Source organism: Haliotis asinina, chromosome 12 (assembly GCF_037392515.1).
Source record: "Haliotis asinina isolate JCU_RB_2024 chromosome 12, JCU_Hal_asi_v2, whole genome shotgun sequence".
Classification (NCBI taxonomy): domain Eukaryota; kingdom Metazoa; phylum Mollusca; class Gastropoda; order Lepetellida; family Haliotidae; genus Haliotis; species Haliotis asinina.
In genome coordinates, this window is record NC_090291.1 from 36,995,971 (window position 1) to 37,020,871 (window position 24,901).

The following is a 24,901-nucleotide window of genomic DNA, read 5'->3' on the forward strand; positions in this document are numbered from 1 at the left end:
ACCCCAACGACTGGATTTATCACTGGAGTTTCTGGCCTAAACGTGATTCTTGTTGAGTGCGGCTATATAACAACAAACACCTTAATTCACCACCACCACCAACAACAACATACATGTATTTTTGACACTTGACGATGTCTTCGAAAAGGGGGCGGTGGAGTACCCTGGTGGTCAGAGCTTTCACTCGTCACGCCAACGACCCGGGTTCGATTCCCCACATGGGTACAATGTGTATAGCCCATTTGTGGGCTAATATATGTCAATCAACTTAAAGAAATTCAACACTGTATATGGTTAACATGATGAATGTGATGATATTGGCAGTATTTGTTTGTTCCAGTGTTTGTGGGCGGAGTGATAACTCCACGTGTTTGACCTCTTTCGACCCGCGACCTTCACCCCTGCTGTTTATGTCCGACAGGGTTGCTGAAAGTCGTTCCCACACTTTGCCCTGTCTTTAAGTCAAATTGAAATTCGGAGATGTTACGAACGGCTGAGAGACGCCTTGAGAACGCAGCAAGACGCGCAGGATGTCTTGCTCTCAGAGGAAAGACTGGGGAGAAGATGTGCTCGAGAGGGAAGGTGTTGACAGTCGCAAATATGAACCCTTTCGTGAAAACGATGGAGTATGCTGTTCGCGGTCCCATCGTAATCAGGGCTGGCGAAATAGAACAGGAACTGGCAAAGGTGACATATTTTAAATATTGCCGTGTTTATTATCTTGATAATGTTGACCAAGCAAACAAAGCAAACGTAGCCAGCAGGTAGTGGGTCGGGGAGGGAGTGATGTCTGTATCAGAGTTACGTCCCCTCCCTATCTCAACTCGTCAGGTGTTCATTCATGAGTGGTCAAAGAGACATAAGTGTAGTTTCACTGAAACGTGAACCTAGTGTGACGTCACTGTGACGTCACACACCTGATAATACGATACATAGTAAGTTATTTAAGACGCTGTTAGATTAAGCACATCGTGATAGGTTTTTGCTCATCATGATTTATTTCTTTGTCAAGTTAAGTGCCAGATTACACCGAAATAACCTGTACTACATTCATTGTTTTTGAGAAATCTGTTAAAAGCACAAATTGAGAGGTTGCAAGCTGTGTCAAGGGGCTGCTTTCCGGATTGATGAGGTCTCACAATATGCACATCACGTACTTCAAGATTAAGAGTGTATTTGTCCTCTATTGAGAATCAGGTGGCCACGCTCTCTTATTTTGTTAACATGTGTCATCATGCCCCAATTACATAACTTTGTTGTCTGTTTCATTTTCATGAAATGTTGATTCAAACACCCCCCAATTAGTTGTTTCTGTCAGCTTGATACCGGTGTCTTCACAGGAACATTGCTGTGTAATAAGCAAGAAGTTATCCATAAAATTGTTTACTTAATTGTGTACATATATTGCTTTTTTAGGTTTTTTGTTCAATATTTTTGGACCGGTAAGAGTTAATATGTAGTGTGTGTTTCTGGTTCATGTCTTTATTAAATGATCTGCTTTTTCAAACATTTTGTGTATTAATAGGCAACTGGTTCAGTAACTGCGATGTGTACAAACACCTTGTTATAACTATTGTCAGACTCTTGAGGCATGAATTAGCACTCTGTGAGAGTGATTTATAGCAACACATTAGCAGCAAATCAGTGTGCGAAATAAACACTGGCCCGCTAACCCGTGGCTTGTAATAATCCAGTCGGGCCAGAAAATCTCCACAGTCACTGGCCTGACTGGCTAGCAGATTTTTATGGGATTGTTTGTTTTTATGGTATTTCACCAATTTTGTAATCTTTTCTTTCAACGTATGTCATATTTGGGATTTCACTTTCTTAGTATGACATGTTGCATTTGACCACTTTCTAAATGGCATCGTGTAATCATATCTTTTCTTTCGTTTCAACATTCAAATTTGGGTCTAGTGAAGTATTTTGTGGGCTAGTAACTTACAGTCATAGCTAGCTAGACTGGCCAGCAGAATTTGGAAACTATTTTGCACACTGCAACTAATACATGCTGGACTGAAAAGCAGGACAGCATTTACTAGAGTTTCAGTGTCCTCATATTGGAATACCTGTGAAACATCCTGACAAGCTGACAACAGTGTTTCTTTCCTTTCAAGAATTATTCTTATGTGCATTGGGGGTTAATGTACTTTTACACCAATCAGCTGATAAATACATGTTACTGAGCTTGTGAACACACTTAACATACAGCTGCAAACAAACAAACAAACAAACAGACCTGGGATTATTTTTTCATATTTTATGACAGCTAACAGCAACAAGTACCACAGAAATATTGACCTTCAGAAACATTTGCTCTACAACTTCAAAATATGAAGTTTTCAAACCCTTTGATCAGAACCTTTTAGTCCTTTCATCATGACAATATTTAATGTAGTGTTAAATAATGTCTTGCCACTGATACTGAGTGTAGCCATTTTGATTTTTAAATTCACCTAATATCTTCATTCAGTCAGGTAATGGTCAAGGACCCTTTGATCAGCACTCTGGAAAAATACCAGAAGTGCTGCAGGTTGTCTTTAGTAAACAAGGAGCAGGCAGAATGTGTGACTAGGGCACATATGGGATCTGGTCCTACTAAGGGGCTCAGTTATGAACATACAATTCACTTCGTAGGTGATCCAGGGAAACATCAAGTTATGTATCTTGATGTGCTTGCAGGGTGTAAAGAAGTCTTTTCCTGATGTGATCAGAGCCAATATTGGTGACTGTCATGCTGTCGGACAACGCCCCTTGACCTTCATCAGACAGGTGAGTAATGGTGTCAATATCATCAGACATGTGAGTACAGATGTCAATGTCATCAGGTGAGTATAGATGTCAGTATAACCTGACAAGCGAGTAATGGTGTCATTACTGTCAGACAGGTGAGTACTGATGCCATTATCATCAGACAGGTGAGAACCAATGTCAGTATCATCAGGCAGGTGAGAACCACTGTCAGTATCATCAGGCAGGTGAGAACCACTGTCAGTATCATCAGGCAGGTGAGAACCACTGTCAGTATCATCAGGCAGGTGAGAACCACTGTCAGTATCATCAGGCAGGTGAGAACCACTGTCAGTATTATCAGGCAGGTGAGAACCACTGTCAGTATCATCAGGCATGTGAGAACCACTGTCAGTATCATCAGGCAGGTGAGAACCACTGTCAGTATCATCAGGCAGGTGAGAACCAATGTCAGTATCATCAGGCAGGTGAGAACCACTGTCAGTATCATCAGGCATGTGAGAACCACTGTCAGTATCATCAGGCAGGTGAGAACCAATGTCAGTATCATCAGGCATGTGAGAACCAATGTCAGTATCATCAGGCAGGTGAGAACCAATGTCAGTATCATCAGGCAGGTGAGAACCACTGTCAGTATCATCAGGCAGGTGAGAACCACTGTCAGTATCATCAGGCAGGTGAGAACCACTGTCAGTATCATCAGGCAGGTGAGAACCACTGTCAGTATCATCAGGCATGTGAGAACCACTGTCAGTATCATCAGGCATGTGAGAACCAATGTCAGTATCATCAGGCAGGTGAGAACCACTGTCAGTATCATCAGGCATGTGAGAACCACTGTCAGTATCATCAGGCATGTGAGAACCAATGTCAGTATCATCAGGCAGGTGAGAACCAATGTCAGTATCATCAGGCATGTGAGAACCACTGTCAGTATCATCAGGCAGGTGAGAACCACTGTCAGTATCATCAGGCAGGTGAGAACCACTGTCAGTATCATCAGGCAGGTGAGAACCACTGTCAGTATCATCAGGCAGGTGAGAACCAATGTCAGTATCATCAGGCAGGTGAGAACCACTGTCAGTATCATCAGGCAGGTGAGAACCACTCTCAGTATCATCAGGCATGTGAGAACCAATGTCAGTATCATCAGGCATGTGAGAACCAATGTCAGTAACATCAGGCAGGTCATTTGACAAATGAGTTTTGATGTCATTTTAAGTACTGATGTCGAAACTAGATAGGTGAGCACTAATGCAGTTTTCAGACAAAGGTGTGTACCGATCTCATTATCATAAGATAAGCAGGCACCAAATGATTGAATTAGAAAAAGTATTTTAGCTATCTTTTTCCTGATCTTGTAAGCACTGCTCTGATTGGTCTAATGAAATGTTGCCAGACATGACCTTTCACACATGTACTCAGATCTTAGTTTAGTGGAAATAAGAACTAAAAGGTTATTTTAATGTGAAGGAAAACATGAATAAGTTCAACTGTACAGTACCCCAGTTTTACAAAATCTCTCATTTTGAACACATTAAACTTTAACCTCCATCACCATTCTGTTTTACCACCAGGTGTCAGCTCTGTGCACCTACCCTGAACTTTTGAATGATCCAAACATGCCATCAGATGCCAAGCAGAGAGCAAGCAGGATACTGAAAGCATGTGGAGGAGAGAGCATAGGTGAGATAGAAACGCACAGGTGAGAGAGAAAAACGAGCGTATAGATGAGAGAGATGGGAAAGCACTGGTGAGAGAGAATGTCTTAACACAGGAGAAGACCATTGAGATGGGAGCAATATTGAAATGCAGTCATGGCAGTAAAGAAGTGCATAGTTGAGAGTGAGAGCATATCTCAGAGATCCATTCTTAGATAGCTTTAGGAGAAAGAGAGTATCTGTACGAAAGAGAGTGCCACGTAAAAGAGCATTTGGAGTAAGAGCGTTAAGCGAGAGATGAGAGAGTGCAGGTGAAGAGAACTGATCCTGTAATATGCTCTGTTCCACTTTGTCTTGATAAGTGACATTATTCAGGAGCCTACAGCGACAGTGCTGGTGTGAGAGTGATCCGTGAGGATGTTGCCAATTACATCGCCGCTCGTGATGGACACCCATGCAGCCCAGATGATATTTTCCTCAGCACCGGGGCCAGTGATGGAATAAAGGTGGGTAAACAGTCCAACTCTCAATAACACAAATACTTCACCTAAAAATACATATAATACCACTAAGGGCATAATTACATCAAGAAAATTGGAAAAAAAACCAGTTTAAGAAGCTACAAATGCATTATATCAAATACGTATCTGATATGTGTGTTTGATGCTGCTGTTGTGGAAGATGACAAAATGAATAATTAATTGCATGAGTGAGTTTAGTTTTATGCCGTTTTCAGCAGTTTTTCAGCATAATCACAGCAGGGAACACCAAAAATGGGCTTCATACGTTGATTGTGGGGAATCAAATCTGAGTGTTCGGCTTGATGAGCAAAAGCTTTAACAACTAAGCTAACTCATATATCCCCTAAAAGAGTACATATGTTTGTATGCTTTAGGTTTGTACCCGAATGATTCCAAATGCTATTTTCCACATGATCGCTATTGGGTGATGCACATGGAGCACGCTACAACACTGTCAACAGTGGGTCAACAGTGACTAAACAGTCGCTGAAAATAGTCCTTTTGTCAGCATTCAAGGATCTCTTCATCATTTCAAGGAAATATTAGCTAATGGAAACCAAGTCATAGAGAGCCCCAAGCATATATACTGCAGATCAAATACCTGTGTTTTATGCTGTTTTGAATTTTTTGAGGGGTCAGTGCAGTCACTCCTAAATTACCCAGCAAGCCCACAGGGCAGATAACTGAAAAATGTCGCTGGCCCTGTTAAATTGTAACCAGCTGTGTATTAAACACAGGAAATTGAGATATGGTGTTAAAATAATGTCATTGATAATTTTCTTGTACTGAGATAAACTTAAACATTTGAAAGAACAAATCCTTGTGAAAAGTGAACATGTGCAACAGCAAATTTAACAAACAGAACATGGTCACTGAATGTATTCTCTAGACCAATCATGTTTAGTGTTAGATAACAGGGTAGGCTGTTCTGTTAAGTTAATCTTTGATCATGAACTGTACATACATGTACATGCATCCTTTAGCTACCACAGTTGCTACTACAACTTTTCAAGTCCTGCTTAACCCTAGAAGTAGCTGTAGTCTGATTGGTTAAAACTTTTCGGCCTTCTTGCATTTGATAGGACAGTCAATAGTCGCTCAAAGGTTACCAAAGGTTACGCGACCCCCTACCTATTTTGTACTCAGTAGTGGAGTGTAACGAAAACTACGGAGACTAAGGTTACTTAGACTGTTAAATGTTCATATGAAATCATTAATTACAAACTGTTTATTGTGTTAGCATGATTGTAAATTAGGTGCATGCAAAATTTGAAACTGTTGCAAGGGAAGGAACTTCATGCCTTTCCAAAAGTGCACCACTAGCACAGTCTGGGACAATGAGTCTCTTAGCTCCATGGATACAGCAACAACAGATGTTTTCCATTGTAGAATGTCATGAAACTGGCAATGACCGGAGAGACTGGGAACAAACGTGCCGGAGTGATGATTCCGATTCCTCAGTACCCTTTGTACACTGCAACCATAGCTGAATACAATGCTCATCCTGTAAGTATAGCTCCAAGATTCTGTTGTATACTGCAACCATAGCTGAATACAATGCTCATCCTGTAAGTATAGCTCCAAGATTCTGTTGTATACTGCAACCATAGCTGAATACAATGCTCATCCTGTAAGTATAGCTCCAAGATTCTGTTGTATACTGCAACCATAGCTGAATACAATGCTCATCCTGTAAGTATAGCTCCAAGATTCTGTTGTACACTGCAACCATAGCTGAATACAATGCTCATCCTGTAAGTATAGCTCCAAGATTCTGTTGTACACTGCAACCATAGCTGAATACAATGCTCATCCTGTAAGTATAGCTCCAAGATTCTGTTGTACACTGCAACCATAGCTGAATACAATGCTCATCCTGTAAGTATAGCTCCAAGATTCTGTTGTACACTGCAACCATAGCTGAATACAACCTTCATGTTGTAAGTACAACACCCAATTCTTGTTGTGCACAGCAGTTAAGCACAGTGTGAAAAAGCAGGACTTTCTGATATTTATGAGAATAGCAGGTAACTTGTACATAATGTGTGCCTTCTGAAATTATCGCTGATCTTGTGAGAAGCGATTAATGGCCAAAATGAGTAATTTCAGTGTAGCACTGGGATATGTGTCAAGGTTATTATTTGCTGTTACCGGTATATCAGTACTAGATATAGTGAATATATTGAATTTCTGGCCACTGGAATGTTTTATTTGCAGATTGGCTACTTCCTGGATGAGGACAATGGCTGGGCACTGGACATTAATGAGTTGAAGAGGGCCATCTCCGAGGCCAGGACTCAGTGTCAGCCTCGTGCCATCGTCATCATCAACCCTGGCAACCCAACAGGTAAATGTCACTCCTTCAGTTGAACATCGTCACAATATGGCTGAACTACTGCCCACATGACATTAAGTATGCTACTGCCGACACCGCCAAAAGAAATGCGAATAGTGTGAAGGGATGATATTGACGATGAGTGAAAACATGGCATTTTGTTCTACTATCTTTACATTCATGAGAAACAGTGATAACTTAAAAAAACACTTAGTGTGTTTATTCTCCACATGACATGAAAATCCAATAAATTAATATGGAAACCATGTAACGCATGACTTTATGTATTGTCCTTAAAAGGGAAACAAACTTTAATGTCAATAATCCTCAGTGAATAAACCTTCTAGGAATGCTGTTGTAGAGCATCAACAACATTGTGCTGTAGTTGTTGAAAGTTAACTGGGCATACTCACTGTTAGTGAGTTTGTCTTTCCATCTCACACCGGAGGTGTTCTGTTGGATTCAAATCCCGGCTTAAACATTGCCAATCAATTACATATCAGAAAACTATTCAACACTGCTGTTCTATGTCACAGTAGGTATTGGTTTTGCATTTCTTTTTGTGGTGAGTATATTAACTGAAATATATCTGGTGTAATTCACTCACTCCTTCAGTTGAACATCGTCACAATATGACTGAAATATTGCTGATGTGACATTTATTATTAACTCGCTCACTCCTTCAGTTGAACATCAGCACAGTATGACACTCCTTCACTTGAACAGGACTTGGCTACTTTTGTAATGTCACTATGGTGAAAATACCCTGAATAGTCACCCTAGCTGACTAGAAATCTGATTAGACAGGTGATGTTACTTACTGTCATCATATGTGTGATTGTAGGCCAGGTGTTAACGAGAAAGAACATTGAAGATATTATCAAGTTTGCCAAGGAGGAGAACCTGCTGCTGATGGCTGATGAGGTCAGTAATGGCCAGAAATGCATGTTAATGCAGTAATTACTTTTTCGGTATAGTCATTAACTATGCATTCATTATCACACTTGTACACCAGATGCTGATGAGGTCAGCAGTAACTAGTTATGTTATTGACTAAATATGTATGGAATAGAAACAGTAATTACCTTTTGGGGTATTATCATCAACTATTAATTTGTCATCACATCTGTACACTAGAACTGGGTATATGCTGTTTGATTAGCATCATGAAAGTTGGCCACTAAATGGTTTGATTAATTTACTCTTCAATGCCCATCTAATCAATTAGCATCCAAACAGCTTGTGTACATTTTCCCCCTTTGCAGCAATCTGCTTCATTTTGGTTGTGCTGTTTGTTACGCCTATCTCCATCTGGCGTCATCTATTAATCAGACCTGCATACTGGTGTATTTTGTCCTGACATTACTTCTCTATAACTTTGTAAGGTGACCTATAGTTGTGTCCTTCTTAATTGTAAAGCATTCAGAATGGTCTGTTAGTTCCTGGCTCAGAATCAACAGAGACAACTAATGCATGATGTTGACTTGAAAGCATATTAGTGTACAGTCAGGTCTCGTTATTCTGACCTCCATTCTCCATTTATCCGACAATTGGCTTTTTTCAACGCTTTTGTTGTTAACAAACGTAATTCAGAGATATTTCTTTAGTCCGACATCCTCCTTGATGTGACAATTTGCTGTGTAATGGACAATGTCGGATTAACGAGAGTTGACTGTACGTCCATGTTGATGCAGGTATACCAACACAATGTCTACGCTGAGAACTCTGAGTTTCACAGCTTCAAGAAGGTTTTGATGGAGATGGGATCACCATACAATGAAATGGAGATGGCGTCATTCATGTCCACGTCTAAAGGATACATGGGAGAGTGAGTGTCTTCATTACAAATATCACACAAAGCAAATTGTTAAATACACATACAGAATGGTTACAGATTACTTCTTCTTGCTCCTACACTGGCTGAAGGAGAGGATGGGAGAACATGACATAAATATGTACTGTATTTCCTCTGTAAGATGCCTGCGCATGTATTAGTTTTGTGCATTATCTCAACCTTAAGTCCATTAGAGGCTGGGATATGTTAGAGATACAGTTTTTATTCCTTATTCTGATTCTATCTAAATTTTGACACAGTAATAACTCACTTCCTCACCAAATATAAACAAAACTATTTTTTCTTAAGGGCATGACCTGAGATTCAATGAAAGGGCAATAGTCTAGTGGTTAAAGCGTTAGCTTGTCATGCTAAAGACTCTGGTTCGATTCCTCACAGAGATGCAATATTTGAAGCCATTTCTGGTGTTCCCAGTTGTGATATTGCTGGAATATTGCTAAAAGCGACATAGAACCATACTAACTAACTCACTAGTGTTGGTATTGTGTGTTGCTGGAAGATGGGTGTATCTTTGACTTGATCATGAAAAGTGTAGCAGAATCTATGAAAATGTGAATTAGTGTCAAAGAGAGAAATATATTGTTACAGACAAATAATAGGAATCATGAAGTAAGCCTTGTGTTTTCATTGGTTTAGATGTGGATTTAGAGGAGGTTATTCAGAGGTCATTAACCTTGACCCTGATGTAAAGGCAATGTTAGTGAAGTCAATATCGGCAAAACTCTGTTCATCTGTGTCTGGCCAGGTGAGTAGGATATTGTCCGTCCATTGTAAGACATATAAGCCATTTCTTAAAGATTGTTGAAATAATATCTCCTTTTCCTTACATTACATGGTTAGTTAAAATATTATTTGATTTGGATTTGAACATATGATCCATCTAATACTGAAAGGATGTCGGGATTTCAAACACATTGATAGATGATAACATATTGTCCTCCTTAAATTTGGAGGTATTTTGACATTTGTATTAAATATTAAGCAGGACCCAGATGCCTGTACTGTTGTCTGTCTCCACTTCAGTTTGAGGCATTGACACTAAGTCTTGTGACCTGTTTCACATAAGTGTGGTATAAGACGCTTGTCCGAACGAGTGTTACTGATTTGCCAAGGTCGTCTGTCTGTTAAATGTTACTCACATACTGGTCGTACTGTGTTGTAGGCTGTGATGGACGTCGTGGTCAACCCACCACAGCCAGGTGAACCTTCGTATGAGCTCTTTAATAAGGTGAGGTAGACAGAACATCTCAGTGTTCTGGCTTATGTCAGGCTTTGTACAAAGAACACTGAGAAATGGGGCTGTAACTGATTGTGTATCATCGTATCTTGTTAGTATGAGACCTCTAAATTTCTTTTCACCTGAGCTGGCAGAGTTGTCACTTTGATGAATTAACATAAGGTTGGTGTAATAATTGCAGACCCCATTTCATTAAAACTAGAATGCTAAACCCATAACCTAACTTCCTGATCCTCTGTGTCTGGCATTGCTACATTCCTGTGACAATACTGATTCAGAGTTGCTTCCCTTTCCAAGCAGTGGCAGACAATTGCTGAGACATTCGTAACTACTCGTCTCTTTCTGTGACCTACAAGGAGACTCGTACCCCGCTCGTACGCCATTATTTGCCAAGAATCGTGGCAAACCAATCAAAACGCATTTCAAAACATGAAAATAGCAGAACCGTTAAACTTTGAAACTTTGCAAAACTATACAAAGCACAATTTAAACATAAACTTTTAGCTAAAGCATGAAGGACTTTCAACAATGAAAGAGATTTGCAAAGGGAATAACTGTATTGCTGTTTTACCCACGGGATGTAGGATATTCTTAGAACCATGTTTGGAAATTCAGAGTTATCTTTCCTTGATAATGGTACTAGACTGTTTTCATCTCCATGCCCGTTTGCGCTTAGAGAGGATCCAGTCGTGAACATTGCCATGAGAGGGGTACGAGATGCCATCAGGCTTGCTGGAATGACACGAGTAGTTACGAATGTCACTGAGAAAGTTTTCTCATCTTGTCAAATGAGGCCACGAAATCTACATGGCTAGGAGATAAATCAAGTCAAATTGTCACAATTGTTCAACTGTAGCAATGGCATTGATGTTTGATCTATGTGAGTATATGTCGCCTCTCCTCTAAAGGAAAAGACTGAGGTCCTGAGTCAGCTTGCAGAGAAAGCCAAGATGGTGACCAAGACCTTCAACTCCATGGAAGGTATCCGATGTAATGAGGTGCAGGGAGCCATGTACGCCTTCCCGCGTATCACACTGCCACAAAAGGCCATCGATGCTGCGAAGGTAGGCCACCACTACAATGCCTGTTTTACTTTCCAGATGAAGTGGGCTCTGGGCCCATGGGTAATTAAACAAGTGGGACATTTGCCTTTGTAAGGGAGGTCATCAGAAAAAAACAAGGGAGACAATTCATTCACTCAGTTATTTTAATGATTTCAAATTCAGTTAATGCCAATCATTGTAGAAAATTACTACTAAAGGGCATAAGTGTTTATGTATAGAGAAACAGCATGACTTGAATAAGTCACATATTATGAGCTCCATGCATTGATTTAGGCACTGCACTGGATGTTGGAAAGCATGTTTAAGGATTATGAATACCGATTGATCGCTTGAAATCATGTTGGAAAGTTGGGCAAGGAATGTTTTTGCATGCCTGTCAGGAGTCATGTTATTTTATGGTGTGCCAACCAGACCCACCAGGTGTAGGAATAACACACCATGTTTTGGTATTATGTGTCAATGGCGCAAGGGCAAAGTCTAGCATAGACTGCCACTCTGTCATGACTTTATGTGCACATACTTGAAAGTAGGCAGCAAGGCTGCCAAGGTACTCCACACGTGTACGGAGGCATGAGAGGTGTTATGTTATACTGTAATATTGCCTGCAGGCCAAGGGACAGGCACCGGACGCCTTCTACTGCTTCAGTCTGCTGGAGGACACTGGGATATGTGTGGTGCCAGGAAGTGGCTTTGGACAGCTGCCAGGGACATTCCACTTTAGGTAAGCAAGTGTGTGAGTAAATAGTTGTGTGAGTCAGGTACTGAGTGATTGAGTGAGTCAGGTGAGTGACCAGGTATTTGTGTAAAAAGAGTGATTCTTGTGAGTCAGGTGAGTGGTCAGGTACTTTGTAAATGGGTTATTCTTCTGAGTCAGGTAAATGAGTGAGTAAACGAGTGAATCAGGTGAGAAATCAGGTAGTAAGTAAAGGAGTGATTCTTCTGAGTCAGGTGAGTAAGTGAGTGAGTAAACGAGTGAGACAGGTGAGTGATCAGGTAGAGTGTAAATGTATGAGTTTTGTGAGTCAGGTGAATGAGTGAGTGAGTAAGTGAGTGAGACAGGTGAGTGATCAGGTAGAGAGAAAATGAGCTAGTTTTGTGTGTCAGTAGAGTGAGCTGAGGCAGCCAGCTGTGTGAGGCAGCAAGTGAGTCAGTGAGTAGGTCTGCACCATGATCCATTCACAATTGAATAGAGATTAATAATCAACAAATTAATGAGAATTTGATCACACAACATTAATGTTCCCTCTGCGCAAGTTGTTCAGTCGTTCCTTTTTAAGAAGCTTCTTTGAAATTTTCAAAATGTCGGCAAACCCCTGTTACCATGGTAGATATGACCATAGTTTGAAAGGAACGGGTTTTCTTCCTCAGAACCACCATTCTTCCTCCTGTGGCCAAGCTGGGTGAGATGATGGAGAGGTTTCGGGAATTCCATAACAAGTTCCTCTCCGAGTATTCCTAGGTCACGCTCACAGATAGAACGGACAGTTGCAGACACAGACAACATGAACAGACAAACACAGGCAGTCAGACAACAGACAGGGTGATTCCATAGTAACTTCCCCTCTAAGTATTCCTAGATCATGCACATAGAGGGCTTCTGATGCTATCACAACCACAGACAGACAGATCACATCATGCAGAGTGAATGCTTCCACAACAGATTCAGTGTTAAGCTACATAACACTTCATTACATCTCTCTTTTTTATTCAAACATCACTCTCACGGACAGATGGACAGACAGCCAGATACAGAAGTACAGACAGATCACAGACAGAGAGATAGACACAGGCAGCCATACCACAGACATTTTGTTTTAGAATGTAGTGCAGCTGGATGAAGAGTTACGTTTCTGGAGTTGAGAATCTCACACTGGGGCTGGACCCATGTTATCGGGTGCTTCAAGCCAGGAAGTGTAGCATAGTATCACTACGTAGACCTGCAGCTGGAGTCCCACGCTCAGACATCACAGGCTGAACAAGCCTTGGGACCCTCACAGCTAGATAGTGCACTTTATAGATGTTTAGGGGTTGAGGGTTCACAGATGTTGTGAACTTATGCATTTTAAACATTGTTTTACACGCAACAGATGTGTGTCCTGTATGCAGAAATGTACAGAATAAACAGGGAGACTCTTCCTGTAAACTGTTGAAATTAGGTATCGGGTGTTAGGACTTTGTGAAATCTTATTACGTCCAGCCATTTATTGATTCATGTTTTAATTCTGTGTAAACTTTCTAGGGGTGACATGATATTCTCTTTCCATGGTATGGTACATACTGCGATACAGGGTCTCAGTTTGGTATGTTTTATTTAGGTATTCGACTATGTACTTTTGGAAAATAGTGGCCATCTAGAAAAGAATCTCACTGATTTGGATAAAATGATTCAATATGTAGATATTTTAGAAAAGGTTTAAAAAGATTAATAAATTGCTTGTATGAAAACCAAAAGGACGAAATTTTGGATTGCGTTACAGCATACCGAACCGAAGACAAAATACCAGTTGTTCTAATACCACAGCATACTGTTTCACACCTACAAAGTTCAACAGTAATATTTCTGATGTTTACAAGAATCTGGCTTGCAAGCTACATAAATTAGCATTGCATATGATACATTGTATATTTTTGACACCAGTGAGGTCCACTTTCATGTGTGATAAATGCAATATTGCATGTACCAAATGGGTAGGAAGGATTCCCATATATATATATATATATATCCATGATGTGGTTGTATTGAAATGCATTGCATGGGAGGGACTAAAAACCCAAATCATTATTGCTTTACAGAAAATGGAATTAAGAAAGAGGTGTAGGTTGGTCGTCTCTGTTCTGGCGCTCAAGCAATAAAACATGTTTGTTAACCAAAACTAATCTTCATTTGCGTGAGATGATGTAAAGTGTCGATAGATGTCAGTGAGTTTGTTAGAAGTGTGATAAAGTGACTACATCATATAGCTGGTGCTATATTTCCTGGACATTGGGTCGTTATACCTGCTGATGCAGCTGTCTAGTTTGTCGATGCAGCTGTACTGTGTCAAGTTTGGAGGGATGCGGTTCAGTGTTTCTTCACTTGTATCCTACAATAACTTACACTGCTTTTTATGCTGAAATTAATCTGATTTTAATCACAAAATATTTTACCTTAAGAGGTATTTTGGTCAGTTTTCTTTGATGTTTGGAAATGATGAATTGCAAGCTTATCATGGTAAGAAAAAAGCTTGTCAGGTTAATAGTTTATGATTTCTGTTTTTAAATTTTTGTGGGTGAAAAGTGCATGTATTGTAATTTAATGCACATTATAAGCGAAGTGCTATTATTGAAGATATCTTCATTGTTGTTTGTTGACCTGATTTTTGAGTCGATTCTTTACACATTCTAGTACTGATATATAAATGTGTATATTTTATATTGTGAACAATGAAATAGTTGAGATGATTCCACATTTTGGCATGCCTTCTTTGTACATGCTTGTCTAGAATTCCATATAAAAAGGAGAGGAACTCCTAATACTATGTTGACAAGTCTAAGTGTTACCATACTTAATGTATTCATACCAAGGGGTTGACACAAATTTCATGCAAATGTTGTTTTACTACAGTCCCATAAAATCAGATACATTACACCAATGTGATACCTCTCCAATCCAATGAAATATGTTCCTGTAATTTGATGCCTCTCCAATCCATTAAAACCATGTTACTGCAATTTGATACCTCTCCAATCTAATAAAATATGTTACTGTAATTTGATACCTCTCCAATCCAGTAAAATATGTTACTGTAATTTGATACCTCTCCAATCCAGTAAAATATGTTACTGTAATTTGATACCTCTCCAATCCAGTAAAATCATACATTACTCAATTTGATACCTCTCCACTTGAAAATGTATTGTTTTCACCCACATCATTAGCCCAGCTATATCAACCTGTACATAATTCCATCAACTGCTGACCAATGTTCAGAGGAACACAAACTGCCAGATTGTAGATGGTCATTCAAAAATATTCCCATTTCTACCAAGATATGTCACTATCTCCTTATCAGCGCTTATTTTGTCCCTGGCCTGTTGATCTGATTGGATGAGCCTTTTCATCATCATTTATTTCACATATCTGCCATGGGTAGTGGTCTATGGATATGGTGTTGGGAGATATTCTGAATAGTTGTAAATGAAACTAATCAAAATTTGAATTCACACTGCTACTTAGAAAGTGATTAAGTATTACTTGTCATTTTTAGATTCCACTTCCTCGAAAAAGGACAGATTCTAGTGGGTTGAGTCCCATCCCAAATGTTTATCGTTTCTTAAGACTGTGATGTATATGTCCCATTGTGTGTCATATCTTGCCGTACATTGAGATCGAGGCATCATCGGAAAGCATTACACGAGTAATCTGTAAGCATATTTTGGATGCCATTTGACAGCAACTTTGGTGTATTGTAACTGTATGAAAGATTTTGTCATAAGTTGAGTGCTTCTGTTGAAGATATGTTCGTCATTGTTTGTTGACCTCATAAATCATGTCTATTTAATCTTTCACCATTAGAAGATGGTTGGTTTGACGCATATTTGTATGGCAATAGCTTCGGGATGGGGCAGAAATATTCAGTGCTCTATTTCCATCTATTATGGCAAATATTCTTGAGACATTATTCTGGATGGTGGATCGAATTTGTTATGTCATTTTTATATATCTGCTTTTGTCATGTTAATCAGATCCTTGTGTGTATACAGGAGAGTTGGTCAGTATTAATATGGAGTCCAGGAGGACTACTTACTGTAATAGCTGTCCATGTTGAATAGTTGTGAGATAATGTCAACAACACATTTTCTTCTAGGTAAAAATAAAGTGATATTGCAAGGAAAGCTGCAAGCATGCAAAATGTAGATACACATTGTATAAATTATATGTTTACAGCGATTTAAATGTTTATGCCTGCCTTGAATAGACACTGAGTAAAGAGTTGCTGGAATATTTGAAACTCCAGAGGATTTACGTAACAAGATTTTTCTGATGTAGTTTGAAACATATTAATTTTTTTAAACTCCTTATTCTATGGAATATGTTGCCAAGGCCACAAGCAACAACAGTTTTTTGTTTAAAATGACATTTACTTCTGGAATGCTTTGATAATATTGTGTTACATAAGTATTGCATGTTTTTCAACCATAGGATCGACAGTTTAGTATAGTCTAACACTAAAATTGGATCTATCACTCTTGGTAGACTTTCTATTTTCTATGGCATGCACATCTTTACATTATCACTTACCAAATTTGCAGCTCTCAAAGAGGGATGTATATTTTTAGACACATTGTGATTTGAGCCAAATTGTACTTTATAGGTACTAAACTAAGTTATAGGTTGACAGGTACTTAATTTTGTTGATGCTGTATAGCTCGGCTTGACAATTCAGGTACATGTAGCACCTTTTCTGTGTCTTTGACCACAGCCCATGATTTTGCTGTAATGGCTAGTTCATACTAAAAGATATTTCAATATACAGAAACCTTTTCAAGCCATGAATTTTGCAGAATTTGTGTTTCTTCATGAAGTAATGCCTCCAAAGAAAATCCGCAATCGGACTTTTACTGTGTCTGTCCATACTTTTGCTTGTATAGTTAGTTCAAAGTTAACATGTTAATTTACAGAGTGACTATGCTTGTCGTAAGAGGTGACTAAAGGGATCGGGTGGTCAGGCTCGCTGACTTATTTGACACATGTCATCGGTTCATGCTGTTGATCACTGGATTGTCTGGTCCAGACTCGACCGCCGCCATGTAGCTGGAATATTGCTGAGTGCGGTGTAAAACTAAACTCATTCACTCAATTTACAGAATTATTTTCCAGTTATGACAGCTGTGGCACTGATTGCTTCATGCAAGGCATGTATGAAATCAAGATGACATTATATGCATAAATTGTCTTCTTTTTAAAATAAAATACAAGAAATAGGCGAGGAACATCTTATGTAACAGTGCAAGTCAAAAAGTAACATCCCCTATTGCTAACAGTGTTTGTAGTAGGACATTCCTACAACTAGGCTCTCATGACACAGAAACAGCCAGTTTTCACAATCAGAAGTAATAATCAAGGCACATCGTAAACATGGATTTAAATGCATGCCTTTGCTAGCATAACAGGAGTGAGTAGTGAAGTTTTACGCTGCATTCAGCAATATACCAGCTCTATGACGGCAGTCTGTCAGCATAACTGGAGCACGGTTCACTTGGCCGTCTGTAAATTTAGCCAGTGTAATTACTTGGTTAAAAAATACATTGTACTGGATGTTTAATCTGTGTCTGAACTGACAGAAATCCATTCCAGATATGGTATTGTTAGTTAAGAATAACTAACATTATACTCCATGGTTTGCTTCACAGGATCGGTTGATTTCTTGGTTCATAAAATCTAGGCACAAGTTTGGTATGCCATAACGTCACCAGTTTCATGGGTTTGATGATCTATATACACTTGTTTTTTTCGGCACAGCCTTGAATTAATACAGTGCATACACTTGCTTTTTAGCAGGCCTTCAGTTATTCTTGCAGCAGACAACCCAGCATGTATTTGAGTGCTTGTATAGGTAATCCATGTCAATAAACCCTTAATACCTGATCACTCTTTGTTATGTTTATGGTTTGAGACACTGTTCATTTTTGAAGACACTGTTGATTTAATTTGAGAGACTGTTCATTTTTGAAGACACTGTTGATTTAAAAATTCATTTTGTTTTTCATCATTTTGGTACAAGTATTACAACATTAATCAATGGTTGGTTGTTTAATGCTGCACTTGGCAATGTTTCAGCTATATGGAAGTATTCTGTAAACAATCGAGTCTGGACTAGACAATCCAATGATCAACAACATGAGCATCAATCTGCACAAAAGGGAACTGATGACGTGTCAGCAAAGTCAGACAGTCTAGTCAGCACTGATCTGCACTATCGAGATACGACACGTCAACCAAGTCTTACCGCCACATCCTGTCAGTCGCCTCTTATGACAAGCATGGGTTGCTGAAAAAAAATTCTAATCCAGATCTTCATGGGTTTGATAAATGAACCTGTGAAGATATGTTAAATCAGGTCATCAGCAACCAATGTTTAGTAGGGGAGGTGACATTTAAGTTGTAAGAGTTGTTTTAATGGTCACAGTCGTCATTTGGCTAATTACACCACAACTTTTTGTGTAAGACCATCTAACAATCTGGGAAACATTAGTTCCGTGACATGACATTTTCTTTTATCAATGTTAAATGTACCATGTACGAGGGGTGAACATGAAACGAGTTGAGAGTCTTGACATATTCTTGTCTTGGGAATGTCTGGAGTGATTCCAGACAACAAACATCAGATAACAGGGGTTAAAAACATCCCATTGCCTGACCACAGGACAAGTCATATTTTATTTCAGGCATTCAAATAATGGTATCATAATTGTCAGTAAGTGACCACATCTTTTCTGCTTACGGTTGCAAACTGCAAATAAACTTGGATTTCACATCTGCTCAAAATGTAGCTATTAAATTTCACAACGATGATGAACTAGAGTTATCTTTCCTTGCTATTTATCACTTCTCAATAAATAGTCAACTAAACATTAGCATCAAGTACAACGTTGATTTATTCTTTCATAATTACTTTATCATCATTATGTCATAAAAATCAGGAAAATAAGTCCGGACAAGTTACTTTGTTAAAACTTTGAACACCTTGGTAATATTTAACTACTACAAAGAACACTGGAACATGTAAGTTGATGCAAAATATTTAATAAGATGTTTGTTGCAATGACATACATTTTCTGAGAAAATAAAACAAACTTATTTCTCAACATAGAGACTGTCATATCTTGAACAAAACATATCTCTCAAAAATGATAACTTGAGTGTCTATTCACAAACTGGTCAAAATAATGAGAACTAAACTTAATGTTAGACATTAATGTCAGGCTGAACAAAGACATTCAGCAAACTAGGATTGAAACCATAGGAATTTCACAATAAGGCATTTAACATTTGTGGTTATGAACATACTACATCATACTAAATCATGTAAAAATTTCTTGACTTTAAATATTTCAGAGCAGGCTCAAAAAGATAAACTAGCTTTAGGCTTTAGACTCATGTTCTTGGGCTGCTATTGCTCTTTTTAAAGTAAACTTGAAATTTGATTTACCACACATTTTTCAATATTTGATTCAGAAAAGATTTGTAGAAAGAGAAGCAAATTAATTTTCCAGCTGGTGTTTTATTTAGTATCAGCAGAGACCATATAATATATAATATTATATGGTCTCTGGTATCAGTACAGGGAATATATTGTAAAAAGTATTGTAAATTCACCTGCACAATGGAACCACACAATGCACACATGTAAAGTTCCACCCTTACTGTTACACAGATTTTATCACTTCTGCACTATCTCATTCAAGAACATGACTCCAAGTTTGAACACTTAGGTGTTTAAATACTTTGGAGATTTGTATTGGAATAATGTATTTCTTTACTTGTTTAATTTCTTTTGGAAGACTGTATTTCTAAACTTCTGTAAAACAATCAACACATCTCAGTTATCCCAGTTTAGATAAATACATGTAGATATTCCAAAGACATCCTCAATCTCCAAGGTATATGTTATGATAAGTCTCCACTCGATGCATCTACATCTCCACTCAATGATTTTATTACCTCCCTTGGCTGGCTTTTCATCAAATCAGGTGTCTATACTGGGAACTCTCTTTTGCTTCTTTAAATTATCTAACCTTGCAACACATACTCTGCAAAAAAGTAGAAGAATTCTTGCATACATTTTTTTAAAGTCCCAGACCTCTCAACTTACCTGTAAGATTTCCCACCAAACGTGTCAAACCTTTGCTTCTGCGACTGCTATCTTTGTTGACACTAGCAAACTCGGGTGTAACAGTGGCTTAGCTGACTGGCTACCGTAAATATGCAGTGCCAGTAAAGGGAGGTAATAAAATTATTAGGCCAAGTCAAAGATGCATTCAGGGTACATAGGAGAATTATCAGAACATATACCTTGGAGATTACTGAGGATGTTCTAGGGAGTATTACATTACTTTTAGATACACCAAAACACATTTCAGGCGCACTTTATAGATATCTCATTCTGTAATTGTGAAAAGTACTACCTTACACATGTTCTGAACCATTTGATTGTTCATGGAAGGACAGACTAACTTGAGCTATATTGAAGAATTGTGTGTTCCTTTACGACTTGAGTAGTAGATGAACTAAATTCATGAATGATCTGCAACAATTCTTTAGATAATGTAGGAACCTGATAAGAGAATAAAAAGAATCTTCCATCGTCTTGAAGATCACATCCCCAAAACGTAACAAGATATGTCTAATATAATGCTTTGTCTACTTTCAATAAGAACTCAACGGCATATCAGTCATCATCATCAGAGGTGCCGTTAACAGGAAACGTAAAAACAAAGGATGAACCAGGAAGCAAGTAGCTCAACTACTGAAGACACACATCTCAATCACTCCTGTGAAACATGTACATTAAAACACAGTAAGGCACATTATGAAAGGTATTGCTAAAACTCACCTACCTGTCACCATTGATAACAGGGCCCTTATTCTCGAAACATTCGTAGCCCCCCAAATTCTTAATTTTGATCATAACCAATGTGTTAAGAAAGGGTTAATGAGAAGTTTGTAGGGCTATGAACATTTTGAGAATGGCTTGCCATGCGAATACAAGGTGAAAGATAAACATATCAGATCAAGTACAGCTTTGCTACCTTGATCTACATTATCACCCCTTCAACAAGTGACCACTTTTTATGTCAATTTTATCAATATTTCAGCCATATAATGGCAGGGAGCACCATACATGTGCTTCACACATTGTAGCCATGTGGGAAATCTAACCTGGGTCTTCATCATGACAAGCAAATGCTTTAACCACTACACTACCACACCGACCTTCTACAAAAGAATATCAATGTAATTATTTAAGAGTCTTCAGAACATATCAAATTACTTCATTTTACAAACATTAATTACCTAATGTTATCAAAGACTTTGTCAAACATATTTTGATGAGCTAAATCGCTGGGTTTACAGGTTATTTTAAGCTAAATTCATCCTTATTTAACTGTCTGTCTGTAAATAAAGTAAAACAGGTGCCTGGCAGCATGATAAATATCCGAGGCCATCTGGACACGATGACATGCAACTGAATGGGTCAAAGGGCCAAGCCATTTGATCCTCTTTCAGCTGAATATAATGACAACGGGTGATGGTGTAGGTTAAGGGGTAAAGCGTTCACTCCTCACACCTATGGCTGAGGACTATTGAACAACAGCTCCTTAGCAACCAGTGATATCTGGTTTCCTAGCAACCAGTGGTGACAGGTTATGTGACTAATCATGATCAAGAAACAGACAGGTAAAAAACGTTGTAGCAATTCAATGCTGGTAAAACAACAAGTATATAATTGTGGTGTAAACTGGCAAGAAAACAACAGTGGCATAGCGACATGTATGTCCTACTAAAAGAATTAGGGTGGAATAAGGCTGCCCAACAGCCAGAGACAAATACCATTAGAAGGAATACAACACTCTCCTTAAGAAGAAAACAAGTTTGATCAGTGTAACATACACTAAATCTCACTAAAATATAATCTATTTGTGCACTGATAATTCCTATATACCTGAGGACATTTCATGACAGGTCACATCAGAAACAGTATCTCATCTGGCCCTGACTTCATGGAACAAACTCAAATTTGACAAAACACCTTTCCCAAAATGAACCGAAATCAATATAAAATTCAAACATGGTAGACAATTTGTGTTTGGTGAACAGAATACTAAGATTATTTGGGCTAGTTTCTAATTTTCAAAATACAGTTGAGTTACAATTCAGCTGTTTCAAATCGTCAAACTCAGTTTGAAATTTTAGTAAAAACTGTTCGCTTCGAGAAACCTGAGCCTGATCAGATAATTGGGATTGAGGAAGTGAAATTCTGAAGATGTTATTGATCACAAACCTGAGGAAAACCTGAACAACTGTCCAAGCTAAAAGTCAAATTAATCTATTTGATTAATTCACTGAGAAAAACCTTCAAAATGAAATCGATTAAAATAATAGTGGGTATACTGCAATCCAACCTGGGACATCTATGAACACATTTATTTTCACTCAGTGTTCATATTTTGATATAAGAACCATTTTTACACTCTTCATAGTCTGGACAGGAAGTTGCTACTTTCTAGCCAATGTCTTTAAGTATGAGAAGTTTCTTTTTGAATGCTTTCAAAGTTTGATAAGCATTGTTTTGACGTAACTCGTAATGGGATGTCCTCAGATATTTCCTGTGGTAGTAAGCACCAAGACCTGAACTGGACTAGGGCAAGCTAGAAAATAATGGCTATTTTCAAATGCATTCAAAATTCGCTTTTGAAAATGGCTCTGCTTTAAAACATTTATCTAATAAATCATCACTATTACACAAACGTCTTTCTGGAATTCAACAAAACGTCTACTTCAATCTAACAAAATACCTGTAGATCAATGAAAGAGACTGTTTTCATGACAAACAAGCATGGACCATGACATTTCCTGTGCTGGTGTCACGCTTCAAGCCATGAAAAACTGAACTACCATGTAAACAGGATTCTATATCTACCTATCATTAACAACCATGTTTGATGAAAACATCAAATCTGTTTTATAGCAAGCAAAATATCCTTAATAATAGAAAAACTGTTTATTCTTGTTTATCCATAATACCTAGCTTTGCAGAATTCTACACACTACAGCTTAAAATCAGCCCAGATGAATCAAAGCGTCATACAGCCATCTTCATACTACCACTAGAATATTAACACTAGAGCACTAACATTAGAGCATGATCACTAGATCATTAACACGAGCACATTAACACTAGAGCACAAACAGCAGCACATTAAGACTAGAGCACTGACATGAACACTAAAGCAAGAAGTCTAGAGTATTAAGACTAAGGCACTACCACACAAGCACTAACACTAGAAACCTAACATTAGATCATGCACTAGAGTATGAACACTTGAGCACTAAAACTAGAACATTAACACTTGAGTATTAACACGAGAGTACTAATACTAGCACATTACCACTGGAGCATGAACACTAGCACACTACCACTTGAGCATGAACACTAGCACATTAACACTAGAACATTAACAGCAGAGCAAGTACACTTTACCATTACCACTTAAGCAGTAACAGAACATTGACACAAGTATTAACACTACCACATTACCACTCAAGCATTAACAGTAGAGCACTAACACTACAGAACTAACAGTAGAGCACTAACAGCAGAGCACCAACACTAGAGCACCAAACACAATAGCATTAACAGCAGAACACAAACACTAGAGCATTAACAACAGAGCACTAACACTACAGCATTAACAGCAGAGCACTAACACTACAGCATTAACACCAGAGCACTAACACTAGAGCACCAAACACTACAGCATTAACAGCAGAGCACTAACACTACAGCATTAACACCAGAGCACTTACACTACAGCATTAACAGCAGAGCACCAAACACTACAGCATTAACAGCAGAGCACTAACACTACAGCATTAACACCAGAGCACTAACACTACAGCATTAACACCAGAGCACTAACACTACAGCATTAACAGCAGAGCACTAATACTAGAGCACCAAACACTACAGCATTAACAGCAGAGCACTAACACTACAGCATTAACAGCAGAGCACTAACACTACAGCATTAACAGCAGAGCACTAATACTAGAGCACCAAACACAACAGCATTAACAGCAGAGCACTAACACTACAGCATTAACAGCAGAGCACTAATACTACAGCATTAACACCAGAGCACTAACACTAGAGCACCAAACACTACAGCATTAACACCAGAGCACTAACACTACAGCATTAACACCAGAGGACTAACACTAGAGCATTAACTGCAGAGCACTAACACTAGAGCATTAACAGCAGAACACTAACACTAGAGCATTAACAGCAGAACACTAACACTACAGCATTAACAGCAGAACACTAACACTAGAGCATTAACATTAGAATACAAAACAATAGAACATCGGGGCTAGAGCAAGAACAGGATACTTCCACATACAAGCACACAAACAAGTGTCAAGCTCAACAAGTTAAAAAATACTTACAATAAAATCTTAAAGAAATTATTTCTTTGGCAATTGATAGAGAATATTTACCTGCTAATTAACCATCCTTAACTATCTATGTTTCTCTACAACACACAGGATATATTTCCTTGAATTCTAGTCCAAAGGTAACCTTAGTGAAAGAATTACTAGTTACAAATGTGATTTACTACAGTATTTACCTTATCACTAAACATAATGAACTCAAACAATAATCTAAAACAAAACTAACACACATTTCCCATATACACTAACATATCTTGT

General features: G+C 38.4%; 1 protein-coding gene across 1 annotated transcript; it reads left to right on the forward strand.

The window, feature by feature from the left end:
- Window positions 1–398: 398 nt before the first annotated feature.
- Window positions 399–18,052, forward strand: LOC137258047 (alanine aminotransferase 2-like). Its single transcript, XM_067795592.1, has 13 exons — window positions 399–687; window positions 2,683–2,772; window positions 4,329–4,437; window positions 4,788–4,918; window positions 6,323–6,439; window positions 7,151–7,280; window positions 8,113–8,192; window positions 8,963–9,096; window positions 9,760–9,868; window positions 10,286–10,351; window positions 11,269–11,424; window positions 12,033–12,145; window positions 12,793–18,052. The coding sequence occupies exons 1-13, from the start codon at window positions 481–483 to the stop codon at window positions 12,881–12,883; spliced, it is 1,533 nt and encodes a 510-aa protein (XP_067651693.1). The 5' UTR covers window positions 399–480; the 3' UTR covers window positions 12,884–18,052.
- Window positions 18,053–24,901: the final 6,849 nt, after the last annotated feature.